This window comes from Aulostomus chinensis, chromosome 20, assembly GCF_037954235.1.
Source record: "Aulostomus chinensis isolate RoL2024-O1b breed Wild chromosome 20, RoL_Achi_v1.0, whole genome shotgun sequence".
NCBI classification, from domain to species: domain Eukaryota; kingdom Metazoa; phylum Chordata; class Actinopteri; order Syngnathiformes; family Aulostomidae; genus Aulostomus; species Aulostomus chinensis.
The window spans coordinates 5,498,435-5,518,141 of NC_141339.1; the positions used below are offsets into that span (position 1 = coordinate 5,498,435).

Consider the following 19,707-nt stretch of genomic DNA (forward strand, 5'->3'; position numbering starts at 1 on the left):
TTCCTGCCAAGATTGTAATCTCACGATAAGATAACCCCATTTACTCGATTTATTTATAAGTGATACTGGTTTTGCAGTTTCAGCTTTTGGCAATTTACATGACAAACAACAAAGGAGGTGGCAGGAGATATAAGTGTAAAGATGGAAGGTGGATAAATATGCTTCGACAAAAATTATTGGTCAAATTTTCCGCATTTTTCTTTCTTTAAAATCTCTAAGCAAATATTGAGGAGATTTTTAAGTTTTTTAAATAAATAGATTCTTGACCTCAGAATGTCCCTTAAATATTTTAGATAATGATTATATCTTCTCTCTTTTGTGACGTTAATAACTTATTTTATTCATTTTTTGCAATTTGCATTAATTCTTGTGAATTTACTCTTGCCCAGTCTTCCTTTTTTCCTTTCATTCATCCTTTGTCCTTGTCCTTTTTATCAAAGTTTACAGTATCAAATTAGATATATTCCAATGCAAGACAACTGTACTTTTTTTACTGCAATCTCCATCATATTTTTTTTTCCATAGGATGATCTGAATAGTCGTATCTATAGATGTAGACATTGAAAACATTGATTTACAGTCATTCTGTGTGTGTGTGTGTTTGTGTGTGTGTGTGTATGTGTGTGTGTGTGTGTGTGTATGTGTGTGTATGTGTGTGTGTGTGTGTGTGTGTGGAGGGGGGGATGACAATTTGAAAAACATAAATTGTATTGTATATTGTGTTTATTATCTGATTTTCCATGTCATTCACTCCAGGATCATGAGGAAGCTGAGGTTTGGGAGAGACAGGGCTGCAGCCATATCCAGTTCTGAAGTACCTACAGTTGGTGTTGATGCTGATGTGGTGGTGGGGGAAGAGAGGAAATACTGGACTTGCACCAGCTCAGAGAAGTAACCAGTTCTTTTGGACGCTCATGCTACAATGAAAACATGATATTCCACACCCTCATGTTGTGGTCTGAATATATGATCCAACCTTGGCAGCAGACACCTCGAAGGCCAGGCCCAAGTCAATGACCTTGAGCCTGTAAGGCTCATTCCGATTGACCATCATGATGTTATCTAATTTGAGGTCCCAATAGACTTCAGGTGATGAAGAGCGTTTGTAATCTGAAAAGTTATAAAAAAAAAAACAAGGTGAAAAATATTCCATCAGAAACCACTTTCTTAACTATTTATTTCATGCAGAACAGGACACAGTAGAAGATACCTGAGAGACTGTAGGACGTATTTCTTCCAGAGGAAAGGGTTCGTACTTTCTGTCCTTCATTAGCTGCTGAAGACTTTTATCAAGAAGTTCAAATTGAAGGCAAACATGTTCTTTGGTGATGAAATGACCATGCCATTTCACAAGGTTGCTTTTTTCTGAGTCCAGGCTTTTGATTTTCTTCAAGGCTTCAATCTTAAAATATATGCAAAAAAGGATTTTTAACAGGATTTTAAGTTGTCAGTTCATATGTTATTGAACTCCCTGTGCAAACTGTTATCAGAAGTGTGGTTGAAGAGTGTCCTCAGTGTGCTTTCCTACCTCGTTTAGAGCCATTGTCGTATAATCTCCCTCATTCTTGATCATTTTGATGGCCACTGTCTGTTTGTCGGCTGTCTTAATACATTTAGTGACTTGGCCAAAGGTACCCTGTCCAAGGTACGACATCACTTGGTAGGTGGAAGACTTGGAGCGGAGCCAACGTTTCATGGGCTGACCTCGGTGAAACGAGGAAGATATGTTTGTATTCCGTGAAAAAACTTTCTGTTGAATAATACACGAATAACAGTGAAATGTTGTTTTTTTTATTGATAAAGCTTAGTTATAAGTTCCTTTAATGTGTCAGAATTCTGTGTTCTTTGATATTTGATCTTTGATCTCAGACTTGGTTTCTGAGTTCTTACTTTGATCTGATTTTCATCTAAGCTTTCATATTGTTATTAACGTTGCTCTTACAGAGACACCGTCTGGGTGGCTCACATCACCACTTATCGAGTTTATAGGAGATGTGTGCCTTTGTCTCATTTTTTTGCCACCTACTTTCAATCACAGTATTTACCCGTACTTGTAAATGCTTCCTCTAAAACTTCTTTCTCATTTTTGTGCTCATGGTAAAACCCCCTGTGGTTTCAGTTCACAGGTGCTGAAATTCATTCATATATACACAATGCAACAGAACATTGAAAAATTCTGAAATCCCATTATTTTTATTGTGATATCAACAGACAAATCATTTATTTAAGAGCACTGTACTGTTTTCAATTATATTTGTGTTAAAATGTACCATAATACAAAAAGAAGAAAGACATTGCAGTAGAAAGAAAGTCAAACCAAACAGTGCACAAAAGGGAAGGAAAAAGAGGAAGAAGACACTACAGGGAATGTTGCACCTTGATGATGGGTTTTAAGGCCCAGTCATCAATCAGTATAAAAAAATGACTCAAATTTGGAGGTAAAAAAGGGGAGAATTTATATGCAGTGGTGAAATGTTGTATCAGATAGAGACTCTCATACCAAGGGAACCACTGTGGTTGCTTTCACAAACGGACCCCATCCATCCATCTTTAATGCATATCTGAAATGGGGTCGCAGGGGCAGCAACTCTGGCAGGGAACCCCAAACTTCCCTTTCCCTTTTCTATTGACAAGGCATGTTGTACCATCATTCATTGCCTTACAAAACTTAAATATTCTAAACATATGCTTATCTTTTTGTTCTGACAGTCAAAGTCTACTACCCCTACGTCCAGTACATGTGGTGTCAGGGGTGAAATGATTGCCTGCGAATCTGACACCCTTAACTTTATCAAGCATGTTGCAAATTGAAATGAAAGTTAGATAGGGTTTAAAAGGATGTAATATTCCAACATTCTCTTCTATTGTCACAATTTCAATTAAATAAAGACATAAAAGAATGAGAGGATGTACTGTCATTATAATTGATCAGTACTTAGTGAAAATAAGTTTAAATAAGTTTTCCCAATGGTTTGTAAATACAAATGAATCATCCTTTCCCAAAACGACTCAGTGAAAGCAAATTCATACTCTTCAAAATTGCATAATTATAACTGGTGCTTTGTGTACTAAGGAAATTATCCAAGGTTCAAGGTTCAAGGTTCAAGGTTTCTTTATTTGTACCCGAGGGTAAATTTGTTTTGCAGGCAGGAATTCAGCAATCCCTTTTTTTTTCTCCCTGTGATGTGTTTTGAGAAGACGCTGTGAGCCAGTATGACCTGGTAATGTTATTTCATAGTGTGTACACTAGATGGCAGATAAAGTTCAGGTATTTTTTCAGACTGAGGGTTTTCTTTGTATTTGTCAGACTGAAAAAAGCACTGACTGGAAGAATGTCAGCATAAAATGTAACTCCCTTTGCCAATACATATACATTGAAATACAGAGGACCATGTATTTGTTACAACCAACATCAGTAAAAATCTGATTTATCATTCTAAAAATATTTTAATTGAAAAGATTCACCACTCCACATGGATTTCATTATATTTAATCAACTTATCAACAAAAATTCAGTTACACTTCAGGTTGTACATTTCTATCAGTTCTGTGTAATTGCATAGTCTTGAAACTTTGATGTGATTGAAAACTTTTTTATTTTATTATTGCTAGGATGGATATTGGTATTCAAATAGGGAAGGTATCCTCACATGTTCTTTTTGTCTTCTTGGTTCTCCTGGACAATGATCCAAGCTTCTTTCATTTACATTTTTCTGGAAGATCGATGATGATTTTGTATTAATAAGTAAATGCAGTGAGCTAAACCTGTGCTCTATGCTGTTGAACATTAATATAAACATCAGGTGTGGATGAGCAGAGAGCTCCCTGTCCCTTTGAGCCGGTGTTCCAGAAATCATAGCAGAGGAGGAGTGGGTTTGTGTGCTGACACCTCATTCATCATTACCTCAGTCAGTTGCTGCTCAGCCACCTGAGAGACTGACTCAAAACTAATTAACATTTTTTAGAATGAAATGAGATATCATCAGATAAAGGAGTTAGGGTTATTATCACTCCCAACACACACACACACACACACACACACACACACACACACACACACACACACACACACGCACACACACACACACACACACACACACACAGTTAATTCAGTATCATGCAATTGCGCATCTTGCTGTAATTCACTGAACTCTGAATGCAAAATTAACAATCAGTGTCAGCTTAACTACCATCCATCCATTTTCTTCTGCTTATCCTGATTAAGGGTCGCGGAAGGCTGGAGCCTATCCCAGCGGCTTTCGGGCGAGAAGTGGGGTTCACCCTGGACAGGTCACCAGTCCATCACAGGGCCAACACATAGAGACAGACAACCATTCAAACTCACAGCCACGCCTACAGTCAATTTAGAGTATCAAATTAACCCTGTCCCCTCTTGATGTCTTTGGACTGTGGAGGAAGCTGGAGTACCAGAGAGAACCCACACAGGAACAGGGAGAACATGGAGACTCCACACAGAAAGATCCCGTGCCCGAGCCAGGACTCGAACTCTGAACCTTCTTGCTGCGGCGACAGTGCTGACCACTGCACCACTGTGCTGCCCAGTTTAACTGCAATTTATTAAATTCATGTGAATAAGAAGTAATGAAAGAAGTTGTTTGATATGGAAACACCATGCTGCTGCAAGACATTGTTTGTATGAGCTGGTGTGTAAACGATGTCAGAGAAGTCATACAATTCCTCTGGAAGGAGATATTAATTTCTAACAGCTTGTTTGTTGCACAGATGAACAACAAAAAAAGATTGAAAATTATCTATAAGACATCTCAATGCAAAAACAGCTATTCTGACTTACTCTTAATTATAAAATAACCGCTTTCACTTGGTCTTCAACTTGAATACAGAATTTAACCTTTAACAGTCTGTTACCCATAGGCTCATGTGCTACACAGAACAAACAGCTTGCATGCTCAAACACTGAAATGGTTTTGTGTTGGTGAAATCAGTTTGCTCTTCTCACAAAGGCAAACATTCTCATCAAAGTGCAGTGAAATTATGTAAAAGAACAATAGCTCATAGCCTCTGCCTCTTTTTTTTCTTCTTTTTTTTTTTTCCAGAAATCACTTTTGTAATCCCCTCAGGATAACCAGCAGGGGTAGCGGAGTTTTTTGACAAATGCCAGCGCATAGCCACAACAGCTTAAGGGTACAGTCATTTATTGTGCATTACTGTCCCCTGCATTGTTCCATTGCAGATACATCCTGATGCCTCATCAGACAGCCAGGGCTTTTTTTTTTTAGCTGGTTTATTTATAAATTTTAATCATCATGAATTTCCTGTGTTTGACCACTCAACTGTCTTCAATATGAACTGTCCAATCATTCAAATACCTCATTTATAAAAAATTGCATTGTATTGAATTGTATTGATAATTGTATATTTATGATATTGATAATTGTTTGTTAATGATAACAAAGATTTTTTTCAAACTTTTAAATTTCCTTTAATAAACTTGATAAACTATTACAGAATATTGTTGCTAATGAAACAGAACTTTATTCCTTTCAGCAAGGAATGCTTTTGAAATACTAGGTTTTTCAAACCTAATATCGATCACATTTTGTTGTTGCTATTGACATAATATGTAATCTCATTGCACCTTGAAATGGCAAAACTGTCTTTGTTGGTCCAACTGCAAAAAAAAAGAAAGAAAAAGAAAGACACACTGGAACAGCGAAAACATTACATAACAAAACATAAAATAACATAACACAGCGTAACATAACGTAACAAAACACAACATATTTTCAGTCTCCTTTGCTTTCTTCCACATCACATCATGTTAAACCCACAGCAAGGGATCCGGTCTAGTTGTCAGGGGCAACCTGTGCGTGCTACGTCCCAATTGCTGCCTTCATGAAGAATAGGAAACTGAAGTATCTCATACTTTGGGCATAGAAACGATGCATCAGCAAAAACTCAGTTATGTCGTGAGCATTCAGTTTGCCAGTGGAAAAATTAAAACTGTAATATCCTTTTTAAAAATACTCTTACATATTCCAAATTATGACACGATGTTAAAAAAAAATGTATGTTTGTGTATCACAAGCCCCCAGATGTTGTATGCTTGGGTTAACTTCATCAAATACCCAACAGGCAACAGCTTATCACTGGATAATTTTGTCATCTTTATAAAGTGCAACAACAAGAATCTTTTGAGATCTGTGTCTTTGCATAAAAATCACTTGAAAAAAAGAGGTTTCTTTGGGTATAAATTTTCAAATAAACATTTTATTTAGAAATAATGTGGTTTTGGCTTTTCCGATTTTTTCTTGTGTGTGTGTGTGCGTGTGATAGATAGAGAGAGAGAGAGAGAGAGAGAGAGAGAGAGAGAGAGAGAGAGAGAGAGAGAGAGAGAGAGAGAGATTGCGCATATCTAAATGGATATAATATTGTGCGTCCTTGAACGCAGCACATGTTGCAGCCTGCACACAACCGCAGCAGACCGGCATCGGAGCGGCACAGCGCCGCATCTCTCCGACTCAAGTGCGTCAAAAAAAAACTCGATAAAGACAGCGATTTTCCACTTTCTTCCCAGTGACTCATCACCAGGAGCGGAGCTGCGATGCGATAGACCATGTAGGGCGCGACTGTTTGGGTTTTAAAAGTCGCATATCTTTTTAAAAAAAATTTTTGTACTTTTACCGGATAGCCTGCAAACTGTGAACCCTCCTGATACGAGTCCCATTCATCTCGACGTCTGTAGCCGTGAGACAAGCGGCGAACTTTTGTGAAAACTACTACACAAGTCAACCGTCGTCGATACCCAAGTGGGCTGTGATATATTTGGCCTGACAACACTTTCGCCATGAGGTAAGAAGACCCTAATTGTATCAGATATGAAGTAACAACAGAAGTGTTGAGAAGGTGGGCGATAACATGATGGAAAAGCAGCCTGGAGGAAAACTACAACTGAGACAGAATGTATTCCAACAGTATTTTGTCATGCCGGAGCTTCACGCAGTCTCGTGTCGGTAGATGTGGAAGACAGATTTGTTACACTGACTGGTTTGTTCAGCGCTTCTCTGTAAGTGTGCTGCGTTTGTGGACGAGGATGGGTTTGGAATGGCGTTTGCTCGCTGCTGCTGCTGTACTCCCACTCTACTGCATAAGAAGGATTATCTGTCAGCACTGGTGATGGGGTGGCATTTATTTGATTCTACACACACACACACACACACACACACACACACACACACACACACACACACACACACACACATTGACTCGCTCCTCGAAGCAGCTCTAGGACTTCTATCAGATGGGAAATGACATGGAGAAAGACTGATAAATACACCCCTCTGCCCTTGTAGACGCCCACCATCTAATATGCAAAGTCCACACATATCAGAGCTGTATGGACGGCATAACTTTAAAACTAATGGCGATAGTGTGCCCGGATCAGGTCGGGTGCACCCATGCTGGGATCAGGTGTTTAACTTGAAGCAATGTGTGTGGCTGTTGTGTAACAGGTCTTTGTTTCATGGCCAGTAGGATGTTTTTGAAGGGCAAGAATGATCCCAAGCAGCAGGAATGTGTTCTGAGAATGCCTGAGGTTGCTGATGAAGCAAAAAGCATCTGTTTTCCTTTTATTTCCTTTTTATTCCAGAAAAAAAGGCTATAATAGAAATGCTTAACCTTGATACTGTTTCATTTGTGATCCAACTCTGTGTGTTACAATTTGAGACATGCAATGTGGATGGGGCTGCCCCTCTTAAGAAAGTCCTTAATCGAATCCAGCTGTTGGAATCTTTCCATCGTCCAAACTGTGGTTAACAATAGCTTTGGTTGTTTCTAAAGAGCTGCATGTTGTGTCCATGTCCTAGAATGAAAACCACTAACTTTTCTTGTCTACATTAATCTCCTTAATTTTCCCCCTCCTCCTCCTCCTCCTCCTCTCTCATTAACTGCTGGTTTTTGGACAAATATCTTTTTGAATCTGGAGCAGCTGAAATCGAGCCACTCTAAACCACTGATGGCTGAAAAGAAATGGTGTTAGAAACAAGTTGTTTTCCTTTGTGTCAAATGGAGATATGTGTGTCCAGATGGGAGCTATTGGTGTGTCTGCAGGGTGTAACAGGTGTGTGTTTGTGAGTGAGTGGCAGGCCCAGCTGCTCCGAGCTGACTCATGCAGGACATTTCATGGCTACATGGTGTCAGGCGTTCTCTAAACATTACAAGTCACTCCATGACATGGACCAATTGTAACGGATGAACTTTTCATGATTGTCAGCAGGCAATATCCAATCATATTTCTTGTCTTTGCCCTGCTGGTGAAAAATAGTTGGCAAGTTCAGCCAGTCAGGGTAAACAAAAGCTTCTATATTTTTTGTTTTGTTTAGTTTAGTTTTTTTTTTTTTTTTTTTCAAGTTTGAACGGCCCAATAGTGAACATACTGACAATCACCTGGAGTTGTGCTGATCAGAGGAAGGACGCACAAACCTTTATGCAAAAATTCATCAAATCCAGAAATACTATGACTACATTGAACTTTAGGAAGAGAAATGCTGGTAGTTGTATCCCATCTGTTAAGGTCAACGATACCTTGCTGGAGCACATTCCTAAATGATGAGGATGTCTATGAATAAATAATGGCGGTCAGACAACTTTCCTGCATTGTGTCAGGCTGCACATAACGCTGATGTCAGCTTATGTTGAGTTGCTAGATAAGCAGGGTGACAGGGCTGTGAAGTGTCATGGTAACAAGCCTTGACAACCGTGGAAAGGCCTCGTGCCTCCCCGGCGCTGCAGTTGACGCCACAGATGAATGACAGGAGTGCAGGCCAGGTTACATGAAGTCTGGACCTCGTGAGCGTGAGTTGGACTGCAACCAGTCATGTTATCTGATCCAAGTATGGCATTAATGGAATCTGTATGAGGCTAATTTAAAATGAGGACAAACCTCCTCAACAGCACTAGTTTAAAGTGGTAATCTTGAAGAAATACATCTATATAAATATACGTAAAATCATCAGAGAATGATGTAAAACAATATTGATTAAGTCCATGACCCACTGAAGGGATGCAGGATAATATTGGCACAGTATCAGCAGTTATTGTTCAGATGTTCCTGCTCTAAATCGTTTGCAATAGAGTTTACATTATTGCACAGGTTGGTTTGCCTTGCCTAAACTTGGTCACTAGATTTTTTTAATTTTCATTTGCATAATTAGGTATCATCGATGCAGACCGAGTTGAAAGGAAATGGTTAAAACTTATATGAATAAATAACTGAGACACCACTAATTTGCAGAAGGAGAAAGACGAGCACCATAAAAAGTATTCTCATGCCTTCTTTGCACCGCAACATCACTCGCTGTATATACAGAAAAGTTTTAGATTTCAAGTTTTGCTCACTGCACTTGGTGCACTGTCTGTGGAAGAGGTCTAACTGCCCTTTTGTTATTGGAGAGACTCTGTTTTTAAGGAGAACCAACATGGGAGGACTATGACAGAAGAAAGAACACATTTTTGGCTCTACTGTTGCGACATTCTTCACCATGCTGTCATGTGCCAGCCAAGGTTGACCCTTATTTGCTGCCTGATGTAGCTAACAGCTGATCTGTCAAGCACGCACAAATGTTAACCAATCAAGATGAAACGGTGTCTTTCAAAACTATCATAAATCAATGCCAAACAATGATTTAGAATTTTAAAAAAAACATCATATTGTAGTGGAATCTGACCCTGACTGCACTTTTCACGGTCGTTGTACCACTCAACGCAAGTTACATAATGCACGAATTTGGTCTGCAGATTGGGAATGAGAGAGCTGCCTTTCCCCTCTTACGAGTCATTCTACCATTAAAAGTTTTGAAGCGGTTATTTTTAAGATAGAGTCATAATGTTGATTTAAAATGCTAAAAATCTAGCCACTATCGCAAGTCGCTGCTTGAGTTTTATTGAGTCTGGACAGAGAATTACATACAAAGAAATGAGACATGGTGAATGTTAAGCTTTTCTTTACAAGACCGATAGGTTGACCATGTTGCCCTCATGAAGATGTATGAGTACAAGGGAGCAAACTAACCAGTCAACAAACTTCCAGTCAATTTCAATACAGCAGTCTTATCTGCCAAAGCGTCAAGACTTTTTTTTACCCTTGTGTGGACTCCAAACTGTAAAGTCAGATGTTCCTCCTCATCTTCTATCATGCATCAGTCCCAAGGAATTTCTAACCAAGAAAAATGATGTACTTTTATGAATGTTTGTGTACTTCTTGAGTAGGCCCTTAAATCTCTGTAATCGCTCCATTGAAGTGCAGGAACTCATCCAACTCAGATCTGTTGTTAATACATCGAAAGCAACTGATGACTTAATATTTTCTGATGCTTAAGATGTGACTGGAATAATGCATATAAAATGATCTATGTAACAAAAAATTATGAATACTGTCTAACCAGCACTCAACTTCAACAATTACAATCTTCTTTTCTCTTTCCTTGTTTCTTTTGTCCTTCAGCCAACAGCTTTACCTGTTGATTTGAAGGTGGGTGGGGCCATAAAATATGCTCACAGAATAGAAGGGAAGAATGAAGTTACAGTGCCTCAGTGATTTCCCTTTGAAGTTTTCGGGGGGATTTTGATGGTAGCGGCTTCCCAGCGCCTTTTTTCCTCACACTCCCCATCTCCTCTCTGCAGCCTGCCAATCCAGCCTTGTTCACCCCCCCTCTTCCTCCTCTCTCTCTGTTACAAAACAGACTGCTGCCTTCTCCCAGACAGGATTTTTAAATGTATTATTTCCATCCTTTAGACATCCCAGATGTCTCTCTTAGCCTCAGCTGACTGCAGACCAACTGTTTGCAGAAATAAAGTCAACCCAGGATTATTCCTGATTCACAACAAAGAAACACTTAGAGCTCTGCAGCCTGTTACAGTAGGTTTTAAAATGGGTTCTTTATGATCAGATCCAAAGTTGATGGTGAGACTTAACACCCGTGTTTGTTGTGTGTTTTTAAATTTGTCTAACTGACTAGTTGTCCTCGGTTTTCGTGACTGCTTACGTCACTTCCATGACAACCTTTAATCTTACATCGATGATACTCTAATCTGTTAACCAAACGTGATTGTAAATGAGAAAGTTAAATCTCCAAAATAACATATTTTCTCCAGATTCATCATCCTCCACTCTCTCAATAGTCATGCTCGCTGTTAAGTCAGTGCAGCAGGAGGTAGAACAGTCAGCACTGTCAGTGCTATTGGAGTAATTTCTGTTCTGTCCAAATTTGCATCCTTGTTAGTGACGGATCAGAACACATTAGCGTTTAAACTGTCCAAAAAAAAATCTCAGATTTTTTTGTACAACAAATCCGATTCATGATTTAAATCGACCCCCCCCCCCCCCCCCCCAATTTAAAATCAGTTTGCAAATGACAAAGAAATTGTTCAATTGCACTGAGGGCTGGGTCTCCCATTTTCTTTCAGAGCTTTGATCATGTTGGTGTAACTGTCTGTAGTCATACAGGTGAGTCAGTCCTCAGCAAGATTCAACGGGCTCAGAGTGTCTTTTAGCCCCTGGGAAATTATTTCCCCTTTGTGCCATTGGAAAAGTCAGCTGTTTGGAGGCAGGCACTTTGCAGAGTTCAGTTGTCGCTAACGAAATGCAAAGGTTAAACTTCGGTAGGGCTGCATCACTCTCCTGGACCACAGATCGGTTGTTGTGGAGTAGAACGACACCCCTTCCAGCTCCGTAGCCATCTTTTGGCACGTAATGTTTATACAACTGAGGCAAGGCAACTAGAAAATGTTTGCGGCCTGGAAGCACGTACTCGGGTCTAAAAATTTCAGCAGGTGAATAAACCCCTACTTTTCTTCTGTGTATATGGGCACCATATCTTTTGCAGTGCACATCACAACTGCATCCATGACCGCTTTCTACCAGGCCCCTTTCTTATCATATGGGAGAGTTTGGAAATGTTTTCGCAATGCTTGGTTGTTTTAAGGTGGCTGTGCTTGGGCTGCCGCGGTCTTGTTCTTTTCGTAGGGAGCAACACCTCTCCCACTTGGCGGCATGCCTCCATTTGAGGTGCTGCAGTAAATTGGTAGTACTGTTACCTTTGGTAGCAACAGCCTTTAAACACACTTTGCAGCGAGGTGTTGTTTGTTCTGTGTCTGACTCCACAAACCCAAACCAATTCAAAATAACTGAAGATACTTTTCCTTTCTTGGGAATGAAATCTTCACCGCTTGCTGCCATGTTGCTTGTATATCAAGAACATTGGGGGGGGGGGGGGGCACACTCTGAACTACAGGAGCCCAACAGGGAGCTTTGGTGGAGGATGTTAAAGAGAAAATTGATTTTCATCAAAACAAATCAATGCAAAGTACAAATTTGAATTAATCAATAAAATCGATTTATTGCCCAGCCCTAGTTTACACTGTGGTCAATTCCATCTCTGACCACCTTGGAAAGTTGTGATCGGATCACAGATATATCTTGCGTGGTTTTACCTGTTAAGCAATGTTTCTCACTGTTCACTTGTAATCCAATGGCAAAAAAAAAAAAAAAGTAATGTAGGTGTTAATAACAATTTGTGTCCTTGTTGACAGTAATTTCAAGTCAAAAGTCTTCTGAGCTGTAGGGTCCCACCAAAGTAATTGTCATGATACTGTGTAATGGTGGATACGATGGCTGTGATATGTTGATATATCATATGATGATTAAAAAAAGTCCGTCATTAATTCTTACTCTCAACATCATTACCTTGTGGTAGTGCAAATCATACAACACATACTGTATGTTTGGTTTTTATGTTTTTGAGCATATTCTCATTTTATGTCTGTGATTGTTTTTGTTTGCAACTACAATTTAAGTGTTTTATCTTGTTATATTGTATATTTCACGATTTAAATATTTCAGTTTATTGAATATTTGAACAACAGTTATTACTAAAAGTTAAAAAAAAATCAGCAAATATGAGTAAATAGTTTGGATTGTTTGGAATATAATTTTGCATAAAAAGAAACAGTTCCTTCCATTTGATCAGAGACAATATATAATTGAATTTGCAGGAAATGTGTTATATAGGATATGTATCATCAGACGCTGGGCTGAATGATGAGGTGGCTGACGCACCGGTCGTCCACAACTGTTTTCAACATGGTGGCTTGGGTGTGAATGTTGTCATTCACAGCTAAATAGGACGCTTAAGTATGTTTCTGAAAACCTTCTAGGAAACAAATTGGCATGTTGTTAGATATTTTTTAAAAATTTGATTTATATTTGATCTATTTTGGCTAGTCTGACAATTTTGTGAGCCTACCCTATGCATTGAGCTGGATGGACCTTGCCGCCGAACTGAGGGTGAGATTGAGGTGTGTTTGTATGAATTTAGATACGCTGATTGGGGTGTCCTAACATATCTGGATCTCCTGCTGTCTATAGGATCTCGATTTCACAACCCTTCATGGATTTGGTGCGTCCATCCAAACTCTGTGACGTCTGTGTGTGTGTAATTTAAGTTATTGGGTCTTGTCTTTGGGGTCATTGGCACCCACAGTGCATTTTTTTAAGCATCCTTTGATAGACATAGCAAACCGTACACAAAGCACATTATCATTTTCTCTGTCATGCACTGTGAGGTTATTGTATTTCCTTGAATGCAGTATTAAGGTTCAGTCACAGGCTTTGTTTAGCATGTAAATATCAGAGTTGACTTGCTTCATACTAGGTGTTCTGTAAATGAGGATCTGCCTATTTCTATTGGAATATTTCCTCTTTATTTCATGATTTGAACTGTGGAATGTCTCCTCCCAGATTGTACTTATTTATTTACCTGCCCCACTTGTTTGGCTAGATTAAACCTGAGATTAGATCAAATTCATTAAACAAGATAGATAAGATTACAAAATGTCAAGAAATTTATACTGAATTACATTTATTTTATTCTATTTTTTTAATTTGTATTTCGTTAATTGTCCAGGCAGACTTTGCAGTTGCATAGTTTGACATTCTCTTGTCACTTCAGTTCTAGATCAAGAAGTGAAGGTGTGAAGCCAGATTAGCAGCAACGTCTCACCAACACTTCTGTCCCACTTTTCACACACAAGCTTACAACCACCTGTTAGTGCTGCACACTTGTTCATTTTCATATAGCAGTGATGGTTTCCAGCATGTTGACACTAGCGACTGCAGCTATATGAATCTGGTGAAACATTTTTCTGTTTCCCTTGGAATGTGTTGTTACTGTGATTTGTAAGAATAGCATTTGAAAAAGATCCCAAGACTCATTATGTGCAAATACACAATTTAAGCTCTCATAGATGTGGTGCTTTATAATATTTCAGCAACATATGGGTGGCAATTTTTTTTTGTGCATACTGAATCCTTTAATTGCTGAGGAAATAACCTTTAAAGTAAAAAAACAAAATCTCTTGCCTTGTAAGAAGTTCCATCACCACCCCCTACCAAGGTTAGCTGTGCAGTTTTTGTATAATGCTGCTTGGAGACCAGCAAACAAAGGTCAAAGAAAACCTAACTTCCTAGGTAGAACATATGTGTCCACTTGAAGAGGATAGGAAAAAGCCTTTACTGTGTCCTAAATATTTCAGTATGAGTGATTGATGGGAGGTTTGTGTGTGTAACCCGTGAGCCACTGTCCTTTTCATCCTGTGGCTTTGGTGAGCTCCTGCCACTGACATCACTTACTGGGAATGGGAAGGTGGAATGTTGTGAACTTACAGTAAGTTGTCTGCACCTGGTTTAGCAGGGTTAACTGAAACATTAGTCACTGACGTGGCTGCCCCCTTTCATGCCTGTATTCTCTGCCTTAGTGTAGGATGGATTAGGTGACTGAGGGTATAGCTAGTATGTCTTCCAGCTTGCATAAGCATAATAAGATACGAATGCTGTCTTTTGAAATACATTAAAATATATAGAGATGGGATATCAGTATCTGTGAATATGCACATAATTGTCTGATATTTAATCATACGCAAATAAAGTGGCGTTCACCAATACAATGCCAATTGGCAGTGTTAATCTGTTGTGTCTCAGTAATTCTGTGCTGGGTATATGCACTGCTCTGCACCGTCTTTTAGAGTAGTTTGTTTTACTGTAGGTTAAAAGGCCTTTTTAATAAGTTATCTTTTAATAAACAAATACATTTATGTGAAAGAAGGATATGTAGACCATATTAAAGGTTCTTGAATTTGTTCAAATGAATTTGTGGGCTCTGTCTTTGTCTTAATAAAAAGTTTTTTTTTTCCATAAAGATGATTTCTGTCTTTTCTTAACACAAATGGGGGAATTACAATGAATACAAAATTTTAACAAATATTGGCCGATGTCCAAATTGTTACTTTAAGTATTATCTATTGCCTAGAATTTCCATCTGGCTGCATCCCTGAAAGTATATCCAATATTGAAACATTAAAGCAAAATTTAATTTGTTTGAACGATCTGGGATATTTTCAATAATTAAAATGAGCCTCAGATGTTAAAAACTTTGACTGAAGTTGCTTGTCTTGTTATAATTTAAAAATCACTATCATGTATTGTTTTGTTTCAAAACAGAAAATGTGGCTGATCTGCAGATTCAGTTTTGGTCAAATTTAATCTCTGCAGTTTGACTTGCTATTCTGAAAGGAGTTTGCAATGTGTATGGTTGGTTTGTTGTATGGTAGATTATTTATTTGCCGGGAATTTTCAGGAGGACATCACACCAGGGGCATTCTTTCCCTTCACAGCTTTGCAATGTTTTGTTCAGGTGTGTGTGTTGTGAGATAGTGCATGTGTCTAAGTGTTTCCCACAGTGCCAGTCAACAGTACATGTTGATCATCATGTGGCATAGCTCTGACCAGCTGCATGCCCACTATGTGCTCATCTGTGTGATTTGCCAGTGGAAGGCTTGGCTAGCATGATGAGCAACGACAGCTCATGAATGTGCATTTCTCTGCTTTGCCCTGCAAGCCTTTCTGAGATGATGTTTGCCATTTAAATACTGCTGGTCAGTATGCAGTGGAGAGTGATGAGAAGGAATATGACCCAGAAGCGTTTCTAGTTCCTTTTTTTGTTGTTGATTGCCTCTAGTTTCCTTTCATGACTGATTGAGGAGTTAAACCTGACAGTTATACACAATACTGCGTCAGAAGTTGAACCTTATACTTCATATTTGTCCTTGGATGTGTTTGTCTGATGTCAGGTTCAACTTTATGACTTTTCTGGGACTGTCAAAACACTGAAACATTGAATATTAAGCAGCTAGCAATGGAGCTCTCTCCACACAGACACTTAGATGAGAAAATCATTACACCAAAGTATCACTGCCATGATGAAAAATCTCTGCTTATCATAAGAAAATCTTGGATCATTAAAAAGAATCATCCAGACGATGCAATACTTCTGAACTGATGGACAGTTCAAAGAGCTTTTAAGAAGCACCGTCATCCACCAAAAGCCCAATTCAGTTTGTACTGTATGTGTTTGTCTATCTCTGGAAGCCTTGATAAAATGCAAAAGATAAGCAATGTCTTCATCACTTCCTCAGTCTCTGCTGTGGTTTCTGATCAGCCAAGGTATGAAGGAAAACGTGAGAAAAGGAAAATTCACTGCTCCCATTTTCCTATCGAGCAACAGTGCTAACCACTGCACTGTTGCCTCACAGCAAGAAGATTCTGGGTTTGAAACCCGGCTCGAGCACAGGGTCTTTCTGTGTGGAGTCTGCATGTTCTCCCTGTGCCTGCGTGGGTTCTCTCCTGGTACTCCGGCTTCCTCCCACAGTCCACAGACATGCAAATGGGGACTAGGCAGGCTCAGATGGACAAAACATGGTTGTTGTATGTTATAAGTGCAATATCACCCCCAATTTTTTGCAACAGCGATGCCCAAGTCTTTGAATAACATTCTCAAGACAGAAGGGAACATGATCGTCTGGTTTAGATGTGTCAATTGTCCCATCATAACATCTCAAATCAAGTGAACTTGTAAGGGAAGCGCCTACAAAGCCTGTTATTTTGAAAAGTGGGAAGAGTGTAACTCACAGAGTTAGAATTTACACCCTTGGCTTTTCTGAATGATGAACTGCAGAGGATTATTTGAAACACTCAATCTCAGAATTGATATTACACCATTCTTCTCTGCCTCAGCTCATCCTGCCAGCGGAAATAATGCTGTGGACGTGGCTTTGGCACTAAGCAGTCGGGTAACCAGAGGTCGATAGGAAAGTGGCAGCAGTGAATTTTCCTTTTCTCACGTTTTCCTTCATACCTTGGCTGATCAGAAACCACAACAGAGACTGAGGAAATGATGAAGACATTGCTTATCTTTTGCATTTTATCAAGGCTTCCAGAGATAGACAAACACATGCAGTACAAACTGAATTGGGCTTTTGGTGGATGACGGTGCTTCTTAAAAGCTCTTTGAACTGTCCATCAGTTCAGAAGTATTTTATCGTCTGGATGATTCTTTTTAATGATCCAAGATTTTCTTATGATAAGCAGAGATTTTTCATCATGGCAGTGATATTTTGGTGTAATGATTTTCTCATCTAAGTGTCTGTGTGGAGAGAGCTCCATTGCTAGCTGCTTAATATTCAATGTTTCAATCCTTTTTCTACAGGCAGTATTGCTTGTTAACTACATAACAGCATGGCCACATGTGACCCCCATCACTCTCACTGCTAACATTAAAAACAGCTGCTCATTTGTCTGTTGGCACCTTGAATTGTTTTCTTTTCAAATGCTTTATATTCATTACTTGTAACCCATGAACCAGTAACCCCTATCTGCACTCTGCTCCCTTTTAAAGCTAATTATTACCAGGCAAAACAATCTGGATCCACACACAGGAAGGATTGCCATCTTTTTGCCTTACCGTCTCAAAGAAACACTTTCCTGCATACGGGGACACTTACAATGAGGCCATTATAGAGAAGAACTTGATGACAGTCATTGCTGCTGATCCAATTTGAAGCAGAAATGCTCTCTTCTAATGTCCAAGCTTCTGTTTTCCAATATTTGATTTGTTGCTGTTGTTTTATTGTTTAGGAGGCTGTTACAGATTTTATTATTGCTCAGTTGAGGACTTAAATAATCTTCAAAGGTAAAATAAAACTCGCAATGCAATGATGCCTGATTGATCCCTGCAGTTGCCATGTATTTATTGAGAATGAACCGAAAAGAAGTTTATGGCACAGGGAATTATTTGTTGCATTCAATGCATATAATTACAGTGGCGTGCTTCTGAAGTGCAGTTGGCCTAAATTCTGAAATTTACATGTTCATCTCCTGTCTAGTTGGTCTTCTAAATCTCCTGTTTTTGCTTCTTTTCTAATTTTGAGCACTTTTCTTTGATTTGTGTCATGGACATGCCATGCTTGCAGAGGTACGGCTCATTTAGAGCTGGTTTATCAAAGAGCATGCAGAAACTCCTTGATTTATAAGAGAGATTCTGTTGGCTGAAAGGGAACCCTTGGCAGGCTAGATGTAGTCCACCGGCCGCCATTTGATGATCAATGCTTTAGGGTTATTTATGTTCTCGGATGACCACTTTGGCACAGTGCTGCAGTGGTTAGCACTGCTGACTCACAGTAAGATGGTTGAGGGTTTGAGTCTGATAACTGATTGAACATCCTTTTTATTTCAGGTTAATTTGGATGTTATGACTTGAACATGTCTGATATTATTTTGCATTGAATGTAGTCAATGACATAATAAAGGTATCAAAGGAAAGGAATCTGACAACTGATGAGGTCCTGAACAGGGCAAGTGGTAGATGAGGGATGGCTGTAGGACATTTTGTTTTGCTTTTCCTTCATAAGAAGAAACGTGTCATTGGCTAAATTGATAATTTTTCAATTAGTAATTAAAAAGATTAAAATGTGGCATCAGTACTATTTGTTTCTCTTGACATGATATTGAATTAACAAATAATCTTCTGAATATCAGGTCACATACAAGAAAACACACAAGGAACAGAGTCACTGCCATGCTGCACAAACTGGCCCCCCGTTCCAAATAGTTCCGTCATCTGAAGTTGTCATCCCAGCAACACAAATACGTCACCCCGTCAATGAGTTGACAGTCAATTGTGGCTTCACCAGATTATGAAGGAGTAGGAAAGGGAAACAAATCTTCAGGAACACAAAGAAGGCAACCACACAAAAGCATGCACACACATGCCTTGGGATTTATGAAAGGGATGTGCAGTGGGAATATGTGTACCTCCATACATACTTCACTTCTTGTGCTTGATTGCAAGCTGAAAATAACCTAAAATTTTGAATTTTACAGGATTTTTGTTGTCATTTCTGTTTCCATATACTCTGCATCTTCAATGTCCAGTTTCATGGCAAGTGTAATATTTTACATGTGCCTTTTTATCTTTGCTGAACAAAACTAGAAATTGGATATATATTTGCAGGCAGCCATTTTCTTATTTACTTCTCATTTTGCCCGCAGCGTTTCCATATCTATTAGCGTGCCTTTTGTCTTTGCCAAAATACTCAGTCACTTGCATCGATGCAGAATATCAAGATGTTGTCCAAAGGAAAAGCCATGATCACTGTTTCTCATGATGATGTCAATATAAGTCTCAAATCCTTCAGCTGTGTCCAGTAGCAATGCCACCGAAGTCTGCAAGGAGATGCATGGTTATATACATTTTGAAAGCTGTTATGTCACTTCAGCAAATGGCAACTGCAACGAACTGGCCACTTTTAAAAATAATCTATTCAAAAGAACTCATGGCT

General features: G+C 39.0%; 1 protein-coding gene and 1 long non-coding RNA gene across 2 annotated transcripts in view; one reads left to right on the forward strand and one right to left on the reverse strand.

Moving 5' to 3' along the window:
• Window positions 1-385: 385 nt before the first annotated feature.
• Window positions 386-1,867, reverse strand: LOC147242554 (uncharacterized). The gene is made up of 3 exons (XR_015110679.1): window positions 1,529-1,867; window positions 1,211-1,402; window positions 386-1,110 (listed from the first exon to the last, which is right to left on the reverse strand). It is a non-coding gene; the product is annotated as an uncharacterized LOC147242554 (long non-coding RNA).
• A 4,584-nt stretch (window positions 1,868-6,451) lies between these two features.
• enah (ENAH actin regulator) overlaps window positions 6,452-19,707 on the forward strand; it is a 139,262-nt gene continuing 126,006 nt past the window's right edge. Inside the window, exon 1 of the mRNA XM_086188985.1 lies at window positions 6,452-6,831. Coding sequence (XP_086045111.1) covers window positions 6,827-6,831 — 5 coding nt within the window. The 5' untranslated portion in view covers window positions 6,452-6,826. The remainder of the gene's footprint in view (window positions 6,832-19,707) is intronic.